The 20,241-nt window shown below is 41.4% G+C and overlaps 2 protein-coding genes across 2 annotated transcripts in view; one reads left to right on the top strand and one right to left on the bottom strand.

Moving 5' to 3' along the window:
• Positions 1-20,241, bottom strand: part of tinagl1 (tubulointerstitial nephritis antigen-like 1) — a 125,286-nt gene that overhangs the window by 58,869 nt on the left and 46,176 nt on the right. The gene's annotated exons all lie outside the window — the stretch shown is intronic.
• LOC311227786 (nudC domain-containing protein 3-like) lies at positions 12,160-13,212 on the top strand (the record flags this gene model as incomplete). Its single annotated transcript, XM_084313595.1, has 1 exon — positions 12,160-13,212. One exon carries the CDS (start codon positions 12,160-12,162, stop codon positions 13,210-13,212), a length of 1,053 nt encoding a protein of 350 aa, XP_084169721.1.

Raw genomic sequence — 20,241 nt, 5'->3', positions numbered from 1 at the left:
AATTGTAGTGCCTGGTTAGGAGCGAATGAAAATGGCAGGATTATCCAAGGGGGGGGCCCGGGGGGGGGGGGGGGGGGGGGGAGCGAGCGAGAGCATAATTGTGTAGGGTATTAGATAGCAAGTATTAGGTGTATATCTTGTATAATACATTTATTTAAATGGTGATTTCATTGGATGTGCACTGTTAATTAATGCTTGTATATCTAATTTTATGTTGTTATGTTTATGTTTATGTGTTTTGTTTAAAAAATTATAAAAAAATAAAATATAAAAAAAAGAAGGTTAACCCTTTACTATCACGTAAATCGGTAACCGTCGGTAGTGTCGGTAGTGTGATAGTAAAGGGTTAACCTTATGTGTGTTGTCGCAGTGAAAGGGGTTAACCGTTTGGTAGTGCGGCAGTGAAAGGGTTTACCTCCACCGGTCTCTCTCTCCAAGGAGAGAACACCAGGAGGAGGAGGGAGAGGGAGAGACCACAGTTTATATAATAATAATAATAATAATAATAATAATAATAATAATAATAATAATAATAATAATAATAATAATAATAATAATAATAATAATAATAATAATAATAATAATAATAATAATAATAATAATAATAATAATAATAATAATAATAATAATAATAATAATAATAATAAAATAATAATAATAATAATAATAATAATAATAATAATAATAATAATAATAATAATAATAATAATAATAATAATAATAATAATAATAATAATAATAATAATAATAATAATAATAATAATAATAATAATAATAATAATAATAATAATAATAATAAAATAATAATAATAATAATAATAATAATAATAATAATAATAATAATAATAATAATAATAATAATAATAATAATAATAATAATAATAATAATAATAATAATAATAATAACTTTATTTGTATAGCACTTTTCATTCAGAAATTGGTTGCAGTTCAAAGTGCTTCACAGCAGTAAGAAAAAAAATACAGGCATAAGCGAGCATAAAAAAGATAAATCACAGTGTTTCACATTAGGATCTAGCATCCCAATAATGTGCGGTTTGATTCAGTTTAAAAATAGGCTAAAAATAATAAAAAATTTAATATCAGCATTATAGACTGACAGGTGCCACGGGGTGGGGGGGGGGGGCATCGGACCTTCGGGTCAGGCCTAATTGAGCCAACCCCTGATAAGAGCCGGTGGTTCGAGGCTATCAGATTGACGGAACACAGCAGCTACTGGAGGCCTGCAGTATGATCTCTCCACATACAAGCACACATGAGAACACACATACACGCACACACACACACACACACACACACACACACACACACACACACACACACACACACACACACACACACACACACACACACATACACACAGACGCACGCACGCACGCACGCACACACACACACACACACACACACACACACACACACACACACACACACACACACACACATACACACACACACACAGACCACACATTCTGCACTCTCTACAGCTTAGCACTGTATTGCATTTTATCTTAGTACTTTTTATCATGTCTATTTTATTATCTATTCTATTTTATTCTATTATTATTTGTATTTTTTTTGCACAATCAAGGCGGGCATGGCCACCTTCATTTCACTACATGTCTCGTGTATGTATGTGACGAATAAATCTCTTGAATCTTGAATGCAGCCACAAGGCTAATGGGGGATGATGTGGGGGGGGGACGGGGGATGGCAGAGGTCAGAGGTCAGAGGGGTCAGCGTTGCTTAACACATCCAGCGCCGGAAATGCTGTCCAGCGTTATTGCCCGCTATGTGCCCGTTATGTGTTGTCTGCCAAGATCGCTGTACAGCGTTTTTGAGATCAATATTTCATTTTTTCGCCATGGCATTCATAATTCATCCAGCCAACCCCCGATGCCCTAGCTGGACTCTAGATGTGACTGCACCGGCTCAATACCGCCGCCTGGTGGATGGTCGGGCGAGTTACACTCTCGCAAAAACCGGAAGTGCCATCCGTGCATCGATGAAATTCCTCCGGCAGTCACATCTCGCTACGGGACTCCTGACAGACACTATAGTACATAGAGTGTAAACATCTAAACTTAATAATCGATATGATTTCGGCGTTTATTGCGCCATACAAACCGGAAATGGACCTATAGGCGATCGGCGTCGAATAATTGGGATCTTTCACCGCCAGTCTCATCGGCCCTGATGATCAAGGAATTATAAACGACCCCCCCCCCCCCCCCCCCTTTCCTCCACGCATGATGAAGCATAATGTATACCGATCATATACATTTGAATTTTTTAATATAGCGTGTATGGGAAAGAAACGGCAATCGATAATCTATCATATGCGTTTGGGCCTATAACTAGCGTTTTTGGAATTACAGCAGAAAAGATTAAAAACATACTTATATTCTAGAAGGTATTAACACAACAATGTATGAATGAAAAAGTATATAACGTTCCCACATCCTGAACGATAGATAATCGATGTTGAATGGGCCATAGTAATGTCAATATAGCAATACAATTGTAAAAAGTTATAGCCCTGCAAAGAAGGTAAACATCTCCATAGGCTTTTAACGGTGGCAGAGAGGGGTATGAGATGGGCACAATGCCCCGGCGGAGTGTAGTGCTAATAATAATAAATATGATACGGACATACGTGGATGTCAGATCAACACTTGACTACTTGTTCAGAGCACACACACACGACACACACACACACACACACACACACACACACACACACACACACACACACACACACACACACACACACACACACACACACACACACACACACACACACACACACACACACCTACACTATGTGTGTTGGCAGAGTAGCTGGGACGCACTAAACCACACGAACACACACGCACGTCGAGGAACACCGCCTGGCAGGAATGTGAGAAGCCGTTCTGGAAGAGAGGTGAGGAATTCGACTTCCCCTCTCTGACTCCTGTCTCTCGTCTAACTCTGACCTCCCTCCCTCCCTCCCTCCCTCCCTCCCTCCCTCCCTCCCTCCCTCCTTCCTCTCCTCCTTCGAACCTTCCAGGAACTGCCTCGCGTCTCCTTGACAAGACTGGTCATGTGCATCGCACGAAACAAATAATGTGAACAAATGGGTTTTTACTGTGTTTTGCATTGATGTTTTTATTTTTTTTTGCATTGTTTTGTCCAAACACTGATTTTTTTTGCAGTTCAGCGGTGACAAGAACTCTCCCTCTTGAAACTAAACATTCAGATTTGCAGCTACAATCTCCGTTGTATGATAACGTGCATGATGTTCGAGATATCTTGGGGGGGAAAAAATGTATCTTCTATTTTCTGCCTAAAAACAGTACGTTTGATATGATGGATCTTGAGTCACGTTTGATCTGCAAACGTCTAGTTTTGACAGTTTGATCAGAATTCCGTTCGACGGTACAGGCTCGTGCACCACTGCTAGATGTACGATGATTATCGTATTTGTACGATAAAAGCAGCTTGCTCGTTACAGACACAGAAACAGCCCGTTGAGAACAGGACTGAAACAGAGGTATAGAGGCTGCTAGGATGAGAACAGGACTGAAGCAGAGAGGTATAGAGGCTGCTAGAATGAGAACAGGACTGAAAACAGAGAGGTATAGAGGCTGCTAGGATGAGAACAGGACTGAAGCAGAGGTATAGAGGCTGCTAGAATGAGAACAGGACTGAAACAGAGAGGTATAGAGGCTGCTAGAATGAGAACAGGACTGAAACAGAGGTATAGAGGCTGCTAGAATGAGAACAGGACTGAAACAGAGAGGTATAGAGGCTGCTAGAATGAGAACAGGACTGAAACAGAGAGGTATAGAGGCTGCTATGAGAACAGGACTGAAACAGAGAGGTATAGAGGCTGCTAGAATGAGAACAGGACTGAAACAGAGGTATAGAGGCTGCTAGGATGAGAACGGGACTGAAACAGAGAGGTATAGAGGCTGCTAGAATGAGAACAGGACTGAAACAGAGAGGTATAGAGGCTGCTAGGATGAGAACAGGACTGAAGCAGAGAGGTATAGAGGCTGCTAGAATGAGAACAGGACTGAAACAGAGAGGTATAGAGGCTGCTAGAATGAGAAGAGGACTGAAGCAGAGAGGTATAGAGGCTGCTAGAATGAGAACAGGACTGAAACAGAGAGGTATAGAGGCTGCTAGAATGAGAACAGGGCTGAAACAGAGAGGTATAGAGGCTGCTATGAGAACGGGACTGAAACAGAGAGGTATAGAGGCTGCTAGAATGAGAACAGGACTGAAACAGAGAGGTATAGAGGCTGCTAGAATAATAATAATAAATAATAATGGATTGGATTTATATAGCGCTCTCTCTTTACTCAGAGCGCTTCACAGAGTCCATTATTCGTTCATACACAGTCATACCGGTGGTGGTAAGCTACAATTGCAGCCAGAGCTGCCCTGAGGCAGACTCACGGAAGCGTGGCGAATAATCAACGCCTACGGCCCCTCCGACCACCACCAACATTCATTCACATGCATACACATTCATACGAGGCAAGTAGGTTAAGTGTCTTGCCCAAGGACACAACGGCAATGGGATGGTCATGGGCTTGAGCGGGAATGAGAACAGGACTGAAACAGAGAGGTATAGAGGCTGCTAGAATGAGAACAGGACTGAAACAGAGAGGTATAGAGGCTGCTAGAATGAGAACAGGACTGAAACAGAGAGGTATAAAGGCTGCTAGAATGAGAACAGGACTGAAACAGAGAGGTATAGAGGCTGCTAGAATGAGAACAGGACTGAAACAGAGAGGTGTAGAGGCTGCTAGAATGTGTAGTCTGAGTCGTTTTTATGAAGCAAAAAAACGTCAAAGACATGTTTAGGCGACGTCAAAAACCTATACAAACTTGTTGAAAAGAACTTCAATATTGGAGCTTTAACAACTATGGTAACACTTTGTTTGTACAGCCCTCTATATATTATCAATAGTGTGTCAGCAGCATGTCAACAGTCTATCAGTTGAGGGGGGGGGGGGGGGGGGGGGGGGGGGTGTTTATAAACCGATCCCTTAACTTAAAGGGGCAGCTCCACCAAAACACACAAAAGAAACACATTTTCCCCGTTTCCCGGAGTGCTACTGTATCTATCCATCCAGATAGTTTTGGTGCGATTCACCACGATTTGGAACGAGCTGCATGTAGAGATGTGTCTGACGTCAGCCTAATACAGTGTAGCTCAATGCGGCTAAAATTACATTTGGAAAGACTCGACACTGACTTCTCTTTCAAGAAATCAGGACAGTTACTCACAATAAATCATAGACCCCGTTGTGAACACGTTTAATTGAAAATTACTATAAGTATAATAATAACTATGAGTATAATAATAAATAATACATAATACATTATTATATTGATCATTATTATTATTATTATTATTATTATTATTATTATTATTATTATTATTATTATTATTATTATTATTATTATTATTATTATTATTATTATTATTATTATTATTATTATTATTATTATTATTATTATTATTATTATTATTATTATTATTATTATTATTATTATTATTATTATTATTATTATTATTATTAATAATACTACTAATAATAACAATACATATATGTATAATAACAATATTAAATACTACTACTACTAGCCTACTTCTACTAATAATAATAATGATAATCATAATAATATGTTTACTTCCGCATGAAACGGTATATGTTGTCATCGGGGACTTCTGTCTGTCAAACCACCTCCCCTCTATATGTTTGCTCTGATTTTAAATCACTGCCTAGTGAGGTTTTAATAATGTGCAAATGAATAGATATAAATACAATAAAACAATCAAACTTAACGAATGGCATCAGAAATGAACACGGTATACTTTATTGATAAAGAGTCAGGTCTTCCGAGACAGAACTGAATTACCATATTTGATACACGGATCTGTGAGACATGTTTACTCCAGGTCATGACCTTATCGACCCAATATCTGCCACCTCCCTCTCTCTGTCATTGGCTGTGTCCGCCATAGCGACTGATGCCCCCATGGTTCTATTTGTTTTCAACAGAGTAAATGACAGTGACCTCAATAAAGCCGTCAAAACTGCACCACATGGACTGAAATGTCTGTAAAGTCTCGACGACATTGAAAATAAAGGTTTGAATGAATGAATGAACAGACACGTATCATAATTGTCAGGATTTTGGCTGGACTTTCCACACATCATCCTTAGAATGTTCTGTTCTCAAAATTCTATATTCCATGTGAGATTCCAAAATATTTTCAAAAGTGAGTTAAAAACGTATTTCTTCACGTTAGCCTTTTAATACACTTTGCCACTTAGACTCATTACACACTGTGATTATTGTATTGTAAACAAGAGCTGTTTCATTGTTGTGTTTTATTACCTGCATTGTATTTATGAAGCACTTTGGGCTGCAATTCTTGTATGAAAGGTGCTATACAAATAAAGTGTACTATTATAATTATCATCATCATTATTATCATTATTAGATAATCATAATAACTATACGCATAATAATAATAATTATTATCGTACATAAATAAATAAACACCCCCAATCAACTCCATGTATTGGACTCGGGACTCGGGGAGGGGGGAGGGGAGGTACAGGTAGTGGAAGACATGGTACAGGTCATAGAATTATCGTACAGTGGAGAAGTACGAGTACAAATAGAATAAAAAGGCAGTGTAAACAATATAACAATATAATTAACTCTGGACATGCAACAAGGTGCGAGATGAGGGTAGGTATGCCCTCTCAGTTATATTTGCCCTACAATAAATATAGTTACAATATATAATCTAATAAACCAATAATCTAAATCTAATCTAATATATAATCTAAAAATGCTAAATGCTAAAAATGCTAAAAATATGCTCTGATGAAGTATACTTATACACATAAGGTGCGGTATGCATGAGGTCATGCAAATATAGTTACAATATTATATAATCTAATAAACCAATAATCAAAATCTAATCTAATATATAATCTAAAAATGCTAAATGCTAAAAATGCATCTTATGCATGCACAAGTATTATTAGACCACTCACACAGCCAAGGAGATGGACTCATCTTGGGTAACTACTTCAGCTTTGGACGTGCTTCTCCAGCAATGCATTGGAGATCACTTTGCATCTCCATGAAGGAACTCTATACCCAGGGCAGTTTGGAAGGAGAATCGAGAGACAATTCTCAGGTAAAATCCTGTTTAAACTGGTTATTTTAGACCTGGAGCTGCAGTTCGAGATATCGGTACACACATACAAGCACACACACACACACACACACACACACACACACACACACACACACACACACACACACACACACACACACACACACACACACACACACACACACACACACACACACACACACACACACACACACACACACACACACACACACACACACACGCACACGCACACGCACACGCACACAAACATGCACACATGCACACATGCACACATGCACACAAGCAGTACTGTAAATATCCAACACACTAAGAGATGGAAAGGGACCCAGGAATGAATTGACTGTTTCTGACGTTTTTAACAGTACGTTTGATATGCTGGATCTAGAGTCACGTTTGATCTGCAAACGTCTAGTTTGACAGGTTTGATCTTAATTTTGTTCGACGGTACGGTTATTAGTATGAATAACAACAGTTCCGTTGCAATTATACGAGTGCCAAGCCATCCTCGGGCCCAAATGATGGAAGTTCCCAAATCACCTCATCAAATGGCAAAGACAATGGATGTTCCACCATATAACGAATAAGAAATAATGTGAGCATTGTTTTTTTTAAGTGTAATTCAAACCCATCAGAAGGCCTTTCTGTGTGGAGTTTGTGTGTTCTCTCCCTGCATTTGAGTTTATTTTTTTTTATTCCAGTTTCCTCCCACACCGAAAGACTGCTGGGTGCACACTCCTGCTATTTAAATGGTAAATGGCTGCATTTATATAGCGCTTTTATTCAAAGTGCTTTACAATTTGTTCCTCACATTTGACCCATTCACTCACATAGTCACACACCGATGGCGGAGGCAACCATGCAAGGTGCCAACCTGCACATCTGGAGCAATTACGGGTTAAGTGTCTTGCTCAAGGACACTTCGACACGGTGCCCGGGAGGAGTGGGAATCAAACCGGGAACCTCCAGATTACCAGACGACTGCTCTACCTCCTGACCCACTGTCGCCCCCCATTTCCTCAGATAGCTGGTATATGTTGCTTCTCCAAGCATCTCCCATAGGCTTCAAAGTCTGGCACCAAGCTGAAAACAGAACCCTGGTATTCTGACGTGATTACCTTACCGTGATTAACTTAATATCTAGACACAAAACATATGCCCACCGAAAACCTCCTTCTCTGAACATCAAAAACAAGGACCTGCTGTAGCCTCTAACGCTAAGGCATTTATCGGTATGATGTAGGGCTGACCTCGATTAGTTGAATAGTCGACTAATCGATCGAAAGGAGCCGTAGTCGACTGCCAACCTCTTAGTCGAATGCAAAAAATATATATATTATATATATTATTATATATTTTTTATATTTTTCTAATCATTCTTTCCAAAAGCAAAGAGGCCTAGAAGCGTGGCTATAACGCTAATGGAATGCATACGAGGCTAACTGCCTAAGAAAACGGGCACAGAGGCACTGAAAGAGGATTTCACACACTAGACATATCAAGATGTATCCATCAGTGGACCAATTGCATGCTTTCGCAGAGGACAAGAATCGACTCCTTCAGACATTAAACACCCCCCCACAGCCCAAATGGAATGAACCCCCCCCCCCTTGCATTCAGGGGGGTAGTCGACTACCAGTTGACCATCGGCAAATTTCGACCAATCAAAGTCGACTATACAAATCCTTAGTCGGGGACAGGCCTAGTATGATGTTAATAAACTCTGGGCTTGCGCTAATCTGCTGTAAGTAGGGTAAAGGCCCACATAAACATTTAGTCTGTCGAGCCTGAAGCCCCAGCGGACCAGAGGTTCATACTCTCTAGACGTGCTGATATCTGAGGACAGGGAACGCCAATCCACTTCTTATTTCCACCAGGTCACCAGTGGAGATCTTTTCAGTCAAATTGCTTTGCAACTTGAGATTGTATAATATAGTATTGTATAGCAGTGACATAAATACCCAGTGCCTCATCCGTAGCTAACAGTGTACTGCACTACCACAGGACCTAGCATGTCCTACCATGCTCTGTAAATAACTCATGTACATATACCGATATGCCCTACTTTGTTTACAATGTCGTTCTATTGGATTCTTATTATATATTACTATTGTATTATGCACAATCGCTGCGGGCAAGACCCCCCGCATTTCATTGTATACTTGTATGCCGTGACAAATAAAACTCTTGACTTGACTTGACTTGACAATAAAAAAGATGCGAGTAGCCGTTCGTGTAACCGGTAACCACCCCCCTGTACAAATCAGTGCAGGTGGAAGATAATCATATTCTTTATTATTGTGCCATTACTGTTCCTGCTCTCATCACTGCAGTGCCAGTGTGAATCCCTGGACTTCTGAGTTGTTTTGGTGAGTTACTTTTGTCAAAAGTCAAAGTCGGCTTTATTGTCACCTCTCGTAATGTGCAAGACATACAGAGAAATGAAATAGCATTTCCCCCTTCCCACAGTGTATATATAAAGAACACAATCTAATATAAACATAAAGTAACATATATAGTATACTATAAACATAAAATAACATATTATGGACAGTATACAGGACTATATACAATGTAGACAGTAGCTAAAAAAAGTGAATGTATGAGTGAATGTAAATATAGAGGTAAACGAGAACTTTTAGCAGCATGGTAGATGGTACATACTAGTAAGTATGAATAATAAATAATGGCAGTAAAATACAATAATACAATAATGGCAGTAAAGTGGCAGTGAGATGATGGATATGGCAGTAAACTAATATATGATGCACACTAAAATAAACTAAATAATGGCAGTAAAGTGGCAGAGGGGTAGTCCAGAGTCTGTGGGGGGCAGACTATAAGAGAGGAGTCCAGATTCTGTGGAGGCAGGTAAGGGAGGGGGGGGGGGGGGGGGGGGGCTGGGTGTGTGTGTGTCAGTGGGGGGGGGGGGGGGGGGGGGTGTTCTTAGTCCAGGTTCTGTGGTGGCAGAGTAGAGGAGGGGAGAGCTGGGAGAGAGTTGAGCTTCCTGAGAGCCTGGTGTATGAAGCTGTCTTTCAGTCTGCTGGTCCTGCAGCTCGGAGGCTCCTCATTCTCCTCCCGGAGGGCAGGAGAGTGAAAAAGCGTTGTGAGGTTGGTCATTATTATGCATAGTCTGGGTGGTCATTATGTGTGTGTGTGTGTGTGTGTGCGTGTGTGTGTGTGTGTGTGTGTGTGTGTGTGTGTGTGTGTGTGTGTGTGTGTGTGTGTGTGTGTGTGTGTGTGTGTGTGTGTGTGTGTGTGTGTGTGTGTGTGTGTGTGTGTGTGTGTGTGTGTGTGTGTGTGTGTGCGTGCGTGCGTGCGTGTGCATGTGTGTGATAAGACTGGGGGTCCAGACCTATAATCATAAGTGATTGTAAGTCTGGGTGGTAATTTTATTTATTTTGAGTACTTAACACCCATTAGAGAATAAAGGAAAATAAAATAAATGAATAAGGGCAAAACATATTAGGCTTGTGGTCATTTTAATGAGGACAGTGGCGGATGAGCCTTGATGGAGGGGACAGGGACAGTCCACCAAAAAAAAAGGGGGGGGGCTGCGCTGGGGAGGGGGTCCCACATTGTCCCTCACAAACATACCATTTGTCCCACATTTGTTTTATTGGGATCTGGTCACCCTAAATAGAATAGAAATAGAATAGAAATACTTTAATCCTCTTTCATTGGGATATCCTCTTTCATTGGTCTATATTGACCACGTCCTTAGGCCGCGCCCCCTTTTTGTATCTTTTGAACCGTTTGTCATAGAGACAATACAGACCCTCTCCCGTTGGCCGGCGGTGCACAGGCATCACCCACACTTGCACAATTTCCCAGCGCGGAATTGTCTATTTTTTGTCTAATTGTCTATTTTTTTATTAAAATTTTTTCATTGAAAACGAGTTTGGTTTTAGGATGATTGAGGGGGATTTGGTTTGATGATGTGGAAAAAAAGAATTTGTGTTTTTTTAATTTTTTTATTTAAATTATTTTATTAAATACGAAGGTTCGAACGTCTGTTCGAAAAACCCTGACGAAGTTTGAATCACTTTATTCAAATTGAGGATTTAGTTTGAGGATAAAAAAAGAAAAAAATTATAATTTATAAAAAAAAATTAATCATTTTAATTGTTTTATTAAAAATGAAGGTTCGAACGTCCGTTCGAGGAACCCTGACGAGGTCTGGGTCCCAAAAACAGGCTTCGGGGACAGCCTTACCAAACATATTATTTATATTAATCAAATGTCACTCAAACATGTTGCGTTGTGATGTCACAGTATGATGTCATAATAGACCATTCTAGAACATTTGTGATGTCACAGTATGATGTCATAATAGACCATTCTAGAACATTTGTGATGTCACAGTATGATGTCATAATAGAACATTCTAGAACATTTGTGATGTCACAGTATGATGTCATAATCAAACATTCTAGAACATTTGTGATGTCACAGTATGATGTCATAATAGAACATTCTAGAACATTTGTGATGTCACAGTATGATGTCATAATCAAACATTCTAGAACATTTGTGATGTCACAGTATGATGTCATAATAGGACATACTAGAACATTTGTGATGTCACAGTATGATGTCATAATCAAACATTCTAGAACATTTGTGATGTCACAGTATGATGTCATAATAGAACATTCTAGAACATTTGTGATGTCATAATCAAACATTATAGAACATGTCATTTGTCTATAAATTCAACAATTCGCATCCTGAAACAGGACTGAACAGTACTGAACAGATAGACTAAACAACATAGATTGAAGCCTGCATTTCTCAACCAAGGTGCCTTGCCTACCGTTTTGCTGTGGAAAGAGACAATACAGACCCTCTCCCGTTGGCCGGCGGTGCACAGGCATCACCCACACAATTATCAATTATTAATCTCTTTGTTAGCAGCACCGACAATAATGGCGTCGCCACTGGAAATGACCGAGATGTATGACAACGCGTTGCTAGGCATCCTGCAGCATGTCGGGAACGTACAGAACTTTCTGCAGGTTTACTTCGGCTTTCTGTACCGCAAGACCGACTTCTACCGCCTGCTGGCGGCTCCCAGCGACCGAATGGGGTTTCCTCCAGGAGTGGCAGAGAAAATGGTCCTAAAGACGTTCCGACTGTTTGAGCGCGTGGCGGAGCAGGACCGAGACGGGAAGCTGAAGGAGCCTCAGCAGAGAGAGGAGGAGGCCAGAGAGGAGGCCAGAGCTGTGCCCCCCGCGGAGCAGGAGCTGGAGATCCAGGCGGAGCCGCAGGAGGATGCTGCCCAGACGCAGAGCTCACCTTCGGCGCTCGCGTCCGTCTCCAACCGGGCAGCCGGTGGCTCTGAGCCACGGAGCAGCAGGCCGGGCCGAGCGGCGCAGCGAGCAGCAGCCAGTACAAAACCAGCGAATCAGGACCAGTTCCAGGAGAACCCAGAGAGTTACAATGGAGCGGTCCGGGAGAACTACACCTGGTCTCAGGACTACACTGATGTGGAGATCCGTGTCCACGTCCCCAAAAACATCGTTAAGGGCCGACAGGTGTGTGTCAGCATGCAGAGCAGCAGTGTGTGTGTGTCTCTGACGGAGGGCGCTGCAAAGCAGGTCCTCATGGAAGGAGAACTCTCTCACAAGATCAACAAGGAGAACTCTCTGTGGAGCCTGGAGCCTGGACGCTGGGTGGTCCTGTCTCTCAGTAAGTGCGGGGAGGTCTGGTGGAACGCGGTGTTGAAGGGGGAGAAGGAGATCGATTTGAACCAGATCAACAGGGAGCGCAGCAGGGCAACGTTGGACGAGGAGGAACACGCCGTTCTGGACAAACTGACCTTCGACTACCACCAGAAGCTCCAGGGCAAGCCACAGAGCCACGAGATGAAGGTGCACGAGATGCTGAAGAAGGGTTGGGACACAGAGGGCTCGCCGTTCAAAGGACAGCAGCTCGATCCGTCCATGTTCGACATCCCGCCCAGCGCCGTGCAGTTCTGACGCCCCGATGACCAACGAGCCGAGCGGCAGCGGCGGATGACGGGACGACGGCAGGACTGTCGACGAGGGCAGCCAAAATGTACCTGCCAATTAGGGCGGGGCGATATGGCCTAAATATGATATCACAATATTTTCTGACCTTTCGGCGATACACGATACACATTACGATGTTTTTCCTTTTTTCCCCAAACAATTAAAAAATTTATGAAACTACTGTATATTTGTATGTCTCTAAATGTTTTGATGAATTGAAAATGAAGGACCCTTATGTAAAAAAGCCGAAAGTCTTTTTTTATAAGAGAAAGGGAAGTTAGTTTCCAGATGTGAGCAGGGTCTTTTTATTGGCTACGACAAGAACAGCCCAGCTTATCTTGTGTACTATCCAGACAGAGAAGAAGGTCAGAAAACACAGGTTAGTGAAATTCACAAAGTAGGCCTGTCCCCGACTAAGGATTTGTATAGTCGACTTTGACTTTTGATTGATGGATAGGCCTACATCTTGACTCTAGTGTGTGAAATCCTCTTGCAGTGCCTCTGTGCCCGTTTTCTTAGGCAGTTAGCCTCGCTGGTATGTGCGCCATCTTTGCTTTTGGAAAGGATGATTTATTAAAAAAAATATATATATATTTATATATTCTTTTTTTCTTTTTGACAAACGAGAGAGCCAAAGAAAAAGGAACACAGACACATGGATCACACATTGGATGTCAGTACAGAGAGGTGCAGTTACACCCCGGGGTCCTTGGAAATGAGGGAAATGATGATGAGAAAATGGGAAATGCATCAGGTCAACGTGTTCAAAGTAATGTTTCTGAGGCTGAATGTGAACTGAGAGTCGGGGTAGAAGGAAAGCCAGTGCGCTTCCAGGATTATGTGACTGAGGATACAGCAGACAGACTGGTATAGAGCAGTTTGTGACATACCACAAAATGACCAGGATGCCATACGGTCAACCAAGTCACGTCAGTGGGTATGCGATGAATGATGAAATGCAGTCACTGAAAGAGAACGACACATTCAAGATCACCCAGTTGCCACCAGGCAAAAAGGCAGTGTGGGGTAGAATAGAATAGAATAGAATAGAATTAGGGTGGCCAGACGTCACGCATTGCGGGTGGATTGTACAGCATCTCTGTCTCTTTTCACGTGTCACGCAAATTGAGACCATGTCCCGCATGATTGGTTGTCTAACGTCTAACGTTGTCTAACGCCCCCCCCCCCCCCCCAGCCAATGTGAAGAACCTCTATGCGTCGCGGTAACGTTACTAGTATCTGACCGCGAGTGACACCGCGTCCTGTACATCCAGGCGACATGACAACAAGTCCCAACGTTGTCGCGCGCGGAGGGTCCGTTTCGAGCCTGGCGGGACGAAACCAGGCAACTTGGGATAAACGCTTGCGCTACGGATCAGATCAGTTCCACGCGCTGCTGTTATCTCTGCTGCTCGGCACGAGAGAGAAGACCGCTTGGTCCAAATTTGAAAAGGGGAAAACAATCCCAAACAGTTTAGATTGAAAACGAATAATAACAATTATTCAAAAGACCCTCACCACCCCAACAACAGCCTGTTCAAGCTGCTGCGGTCAGGCAAACGCCTGCGAACACCAGCAACTAGGACAGAGAGACTTCGGCTCAGCTTCTTCCCCCAGGCCATCAGAGCCTTGAACACTGAACTCTCCACACACAAGCACACATGAGCACACACACAACACACACACTACACGCTCACACACTAGCAGCCACTTTAACATGAGCACACACACACTCATGCTGCACACGCTCACACTTATGGTCACTTTACAAAAGGAAAGGTCACTTTAAGAATAGTATAGTGCAGTGGTTCCCAAACTGTGGTGCGCGCACCCCTTGTGGTGCGCGAGCGCCCTCTAGGTGGTGCGTGACATGAAAAGGCTAATGGTGGTAAAAAAAAATTATTTCATAAAAATCTTAGTCAAACCTTTAGTATTATGGATATTAAACATGCTGGCAGAGTACATGCACCCATGTTGTCGTGAACATTTGAATTAAATAAAGAAATTCCCTATCCATAGTCGCCGTGGGAAGAGATAAAATAAAAAATAAAATCTGTGCACGGAGACCAGCAACAATTTTTTCTAACAGAAACCCATTGGGGGGTGCGTCAGCTAGGTCGGGAGGTGACAGGGGGTGCACGGCCAAAAAAGTTTGGGAACCGCTGCAGGGAACAGCTCCGGTCCAAGTGTGTTTCCTAACCTCGTCAGCTATTTGGATAAGTAAAACACAGCAACAGGGTATTTGTACGAGGAGGGTTTGTCATCGATGTGGAAGTAAAGAACCGCTGCAGCCAGTGTTGTAGTATTCAAGTCCAGGACTCAGGACTGAGTTCTGGACTGATTTTCAGGACTCGTGACTCGAGTTGGACTTGCACTGATGACTCGGACTTGGACGTGGACTCGAGCATTGACTGCATTCGGACTCGTAAGGTGCAGACGAGGACTCAGACTTAATTGATTAATTGATAAATACTAGGGAACAAAATACTTTGTTCTTACTTGCTTGCCTGGGTAAATAAAGGTTAAATAAATGTAAAAAAATAAAAAAATAAAATATTTAAAACCGATACCGATATTTTCCGATATCACATTTGTATGCCAATATCGGTAGGCTGATAATATCGGACATCCCTAATAAATACATTTAAATGTTTTCATTTGGCATAAGATATTGATGGCTAGTGCATTTGTTTGGCTATTGTGTCACAAAGTAAATAAACTCCCATTGAAATGGTGACCGCTGTGTCATTTATGTTTAATGTTTGACCTTTTTTTATTTGTATGTCCAGCTCTTTGACCGCCAGAGTGGAGTGGACTCAACCTTGATGACTTGGACTCTGGTAATGGGGACTCGACTCTGGCTCTTCTTTGGTGACTAGGACTTGGACTCGGACTCAAACACTGGGGACTCGAGACTCGACTCGGACTCGAGATTTAGTGACTCGACTACAACACTGGCTGCAGCTGCTAACTGGTCTGGGACCAGCTTTCTAAATATTTCATTAATTTAACAGAATCTCGGCCCTGTGGGATCTGCGTTTCCGCACTGGGAACATCATCAATGTTTATTAGTTTTTTTTAAAGACATTGCACTGCAACAGGAAATAAACTTAATTTAGATTAAAGGTGCTATAGATAACATGCAGCCACTAGATGTCACACTAGAGCCCCGGTGTCATTCACATTTACATTTTACATTTAGTCATTTAGCTGACGCTTTTATCCAAAGCGACTTACAAGTTCTGTATGACAAGTCATCAGGAAGGGCACAACTCAGCTGAGTAACAATGTTCATCAAAGTGTTGAGTGCTACAGTGTAGGTTAGTATATTAGTGCATGACAGTAAGGTTAGTTATGGTTATTATAATATATATATTTTTTATCAATATTTTTTATCCAATCAGGTGCATTCCACGTGGGGAAATGGGAAGTAGGGAGGGGATACATGCATACAACATGTTAACAACAACATTTATTTTGGACCTGCCCAAATGTATCAATAATTGTTTGCACGAAAAGCAATACTTTTATTCTACATCTTTCTAAAAAGCTATATATATATATTTTTTTTTTTTAAATGATTACTCTACATTACATAACATTTTTATCTAAGCATCTTTACGTTTTAGAGTGTTTATGTTTGAAGTTTGAAAGAGTGACTATCTTCATGCTACATCCCTGGAATCATTCAAATCCAAACTCAAATCTCACCTCTTCACCAAATGTATTAATGACTTCTTGATTTCCCTCTTTTCTTTCTTTTCTTTCTTTTTACTTCCCCTTAGTTTCCACCCTCCACTGTTAGGCGCCTTGGATCTCATGAAAGGCGCTATATAAATCCAAGAAATTATTAACTATTATTATTATTATTATTATTATTATTATTATTATTATTATTATTATTATTATTATTATTATTATTATTATTATTATTATTATTATTATTATTATTATTATTATTATTATTATTATTATTATTATATGTTGTGCTGCTCACAAACCTTTTCCAAAACAAGTCAACACACTATAGCGTTGTTTTTGGTGAGCGGCCATCTTGCCGACATCTGCCATCCGCACCTATTTAATCCCGTCTATTGACGTTGACGTGGCCATTTTGCTCTTATGTCGCATGTTGGGGATTCCTCACGTTGGGTCTACTCAGCTGTGGTGGAGGAAGGATCATTCTGTTCTAGAGCTATTGGACAAACCATTGTGTGATGTCACACCCTCACAAGTCATTATACTACTGGTGTATGTTGTTACTTGCAAACTCACCCCGCAAAGAAAACTAGCATGAACCATAGAACTTTAGATCAGGGGTGTAAAAAGTACCCAGAAATTATATTTAAGTAAAAGTATGGGTACCGTCTCAAAATCGTATTCAAGTAAAAAGTCAGAGTATCTGGCTAAAAACACACTTGAGTAAAAGTAAAAAAAAGCTTCTACTTAATGTACTTAAGTACTAAAAAGTAAAAGTAAAAACTTTATCCTGACTGTCTATTCTTCTGATAGCAGGTGTTTAATCAAAGACCCCCGCTTTCTAGTCTTGCACAAGGACCAATCAGCATGGGTATGGGCGGGTTAATTTTCCATTGATGGGGATTTGATTGGCTGAATGAAGTGCGGCCGCAGGATTAATAACGTTAACGTTAGTTTGGCCAGAGAAACTAATTAAACATACTAATTAAAATAGTTGGACCTGCGAGATTTGTACTTTGTACTTTGTAGGTCTGCATTTTAAATGTAAGGAGTAAAAAGTATGTTTTTTTCTCTGAAATGTAATTGAGTAAAAGTACAAGTATACAAACCTAATATTACTCGAGTAAAGTACAAAGTATTGTAATGAGGTACAATTACTCAAGTACTTTACACCCCTGCTTTAGATGGATAATGATGATTTGAATGGAAGTGAAGATTCCTTCTGATTTAAATGACGTAGTATGAACAGATTAAGCCTGGATCCAGCGCCCCTGAATCGCCAACTTCTGTCCTTGTTAACCATTTCACTACCACACACTACCAAAGCGTTAACCCTTTCACTGAGACAATACAGATGGTTAACCCTTTCACTGCCACACAAAAAGGGGTTAACCCTTTCACAACCACACTACAGAAGGTTAACCCTTTCACTGCCACACTACAGACGGTTAACCCTTTCACTACCACACTACATAAGGTTAACCCTTTCACTACCACACTACAGAAGGTTAACCGTCAACAGTTGTGATTGGAGGATCGGGGAAAAAGAGGGCAGGATTTAAATCAATTTCACGATTTGGTTCGGACGATTCAGGATTACCGAATCCACTTGAATCGAATGATAGAATTATGGAATTTGGAAAACGGAGTGGAAGTGGGAGCAGTTCAGGGGGGAGGGGGCTGGATTCAGGCTATGAACGGACGAGGACCAAGGGGAACACGTTCTTTTCCGACAATACAGTGGAGAATGAATCCAGCTGGTGTCATCAGCTCATCTACCAGATCCCCTGCAACTCTGCCCTGCTGTCTCTACCATCACTCTGACACAGAGCTGCTAAGAGTAAACAGATGGAGAGGAGAGGAGGAGAAGAATATGAGGAGGAGGAGAGGAGTGAAAGAAGAGAGGATGATGACTCTGGGGATTTAAGGAATGTGTCTCTGCCTACAACCCCCCCCCCCCCCCCCACACACACACACACACACACACACACGCACGCACACACGCACGCACACACACACACACGCACACACACACGCACACACACACACACACACACACACACACACACACACACACACACACACACACACACACACACACACACACACACACACACACACACACACACACACACACACACACACACACACACACACACACACACACACACACACACACACACGCACACATACATACACACAGTTGTGATTGAAACTATACAGGCCAGTCAAACAGGTGAACTGTAAATGGACAGAGTGAGTTGGGTGAACTGTAAATGGAGAGAGAAGGAGTTGGGTGAACTGTAAATGGAGAGAGAAGGAGTTGGGTGAACTCAGCATCCTGTAACATTCTGCTTTGCTCTCAATGGACCACGGACAGTTTAATGGGATGCATGGGACACATAACTGAGGAAGCGTGTTATTGCTGTCGGGTCACATGAAAGTGGTTAATGATTGCTATACGCATAATAAATAATAGGATATATCGGTCATATGTCATATCACCTTATTAAGGATTAAGTTGGCTGGTCAGTAATAGGGAGGTGTAGTCTGACTTCACTTTAGTTTTCTGTGCGGTCCACCCGTATAGGGATTTATCATTGGGAAAATGTATTATCGGCTATCGTAATAATTCTGCCTCATGAACATTGGCAAGTTTTCCATTTTTGCACAAAATGAGTTCCCTTCTATCACTAACATTATTGTTTTAGCATTTTTGGTTGAAATAAAGTTAGTTATAAGGTTTTTAATTCGTCGTTAAAAAAAGAACTACACTTACCAGTAGAATGCCTGTCATTCAGTGCTGTCGCCTAATAGGCGCCACAGCCATTGACAGTTGCGCTGATACTAAGCTAACGAACGTTAAAGTTAACTTTATCCATAGCTAACGTTACCTATAATGTAGCTAAACGTACTAGACGTTAGCAATGTCTACTGTCGTGTCCAAGAGTTCCCTGGCAGCATAGTTTGTTGGTGAGGACAAAAGTATACAAAGAGGAGAGAACCATTTTAAATCTGGGCATGTAGAGGAGTTTTTGTATGCAGAGCTTACCGGATCGGTCAGGGCCAGCATGAGAGACAGAGTCTATCATGTTTCGGTGAGTGTAGAAAGGTTTGCAATTCGTGTCACATGCGTGTGTTGTGGAATATTTTAAATGAGCCAAGACAGTGAACTGTAGAAATTCAGATTTGTCAAATTGTATAAAAAAAAAAATACATTGTAAACTGACGATGTGGCCACAGAAATAAACGATCCTCAGTTTACAATCAGAGACAAGTCTAACACGAGCGTCTGAC

Source organism: Notolepis coatsorum, assembly GCF_963971535.1.
Source record: "Notolepis coatsorum genome assembly, chromosome: 4".
In the NCBI taxonomy this organism is placed as follows: Eukaryota; Metazoa; Chordata; class Actinopteri; order Aulopiformes; family Paralepididae; genus Notolepis; species Notolepis coatsorum.
Note: the sequence above shows the minus strand (reverse complement) of the source record. Positions and strands in the feature narration are given on the sequence as shown.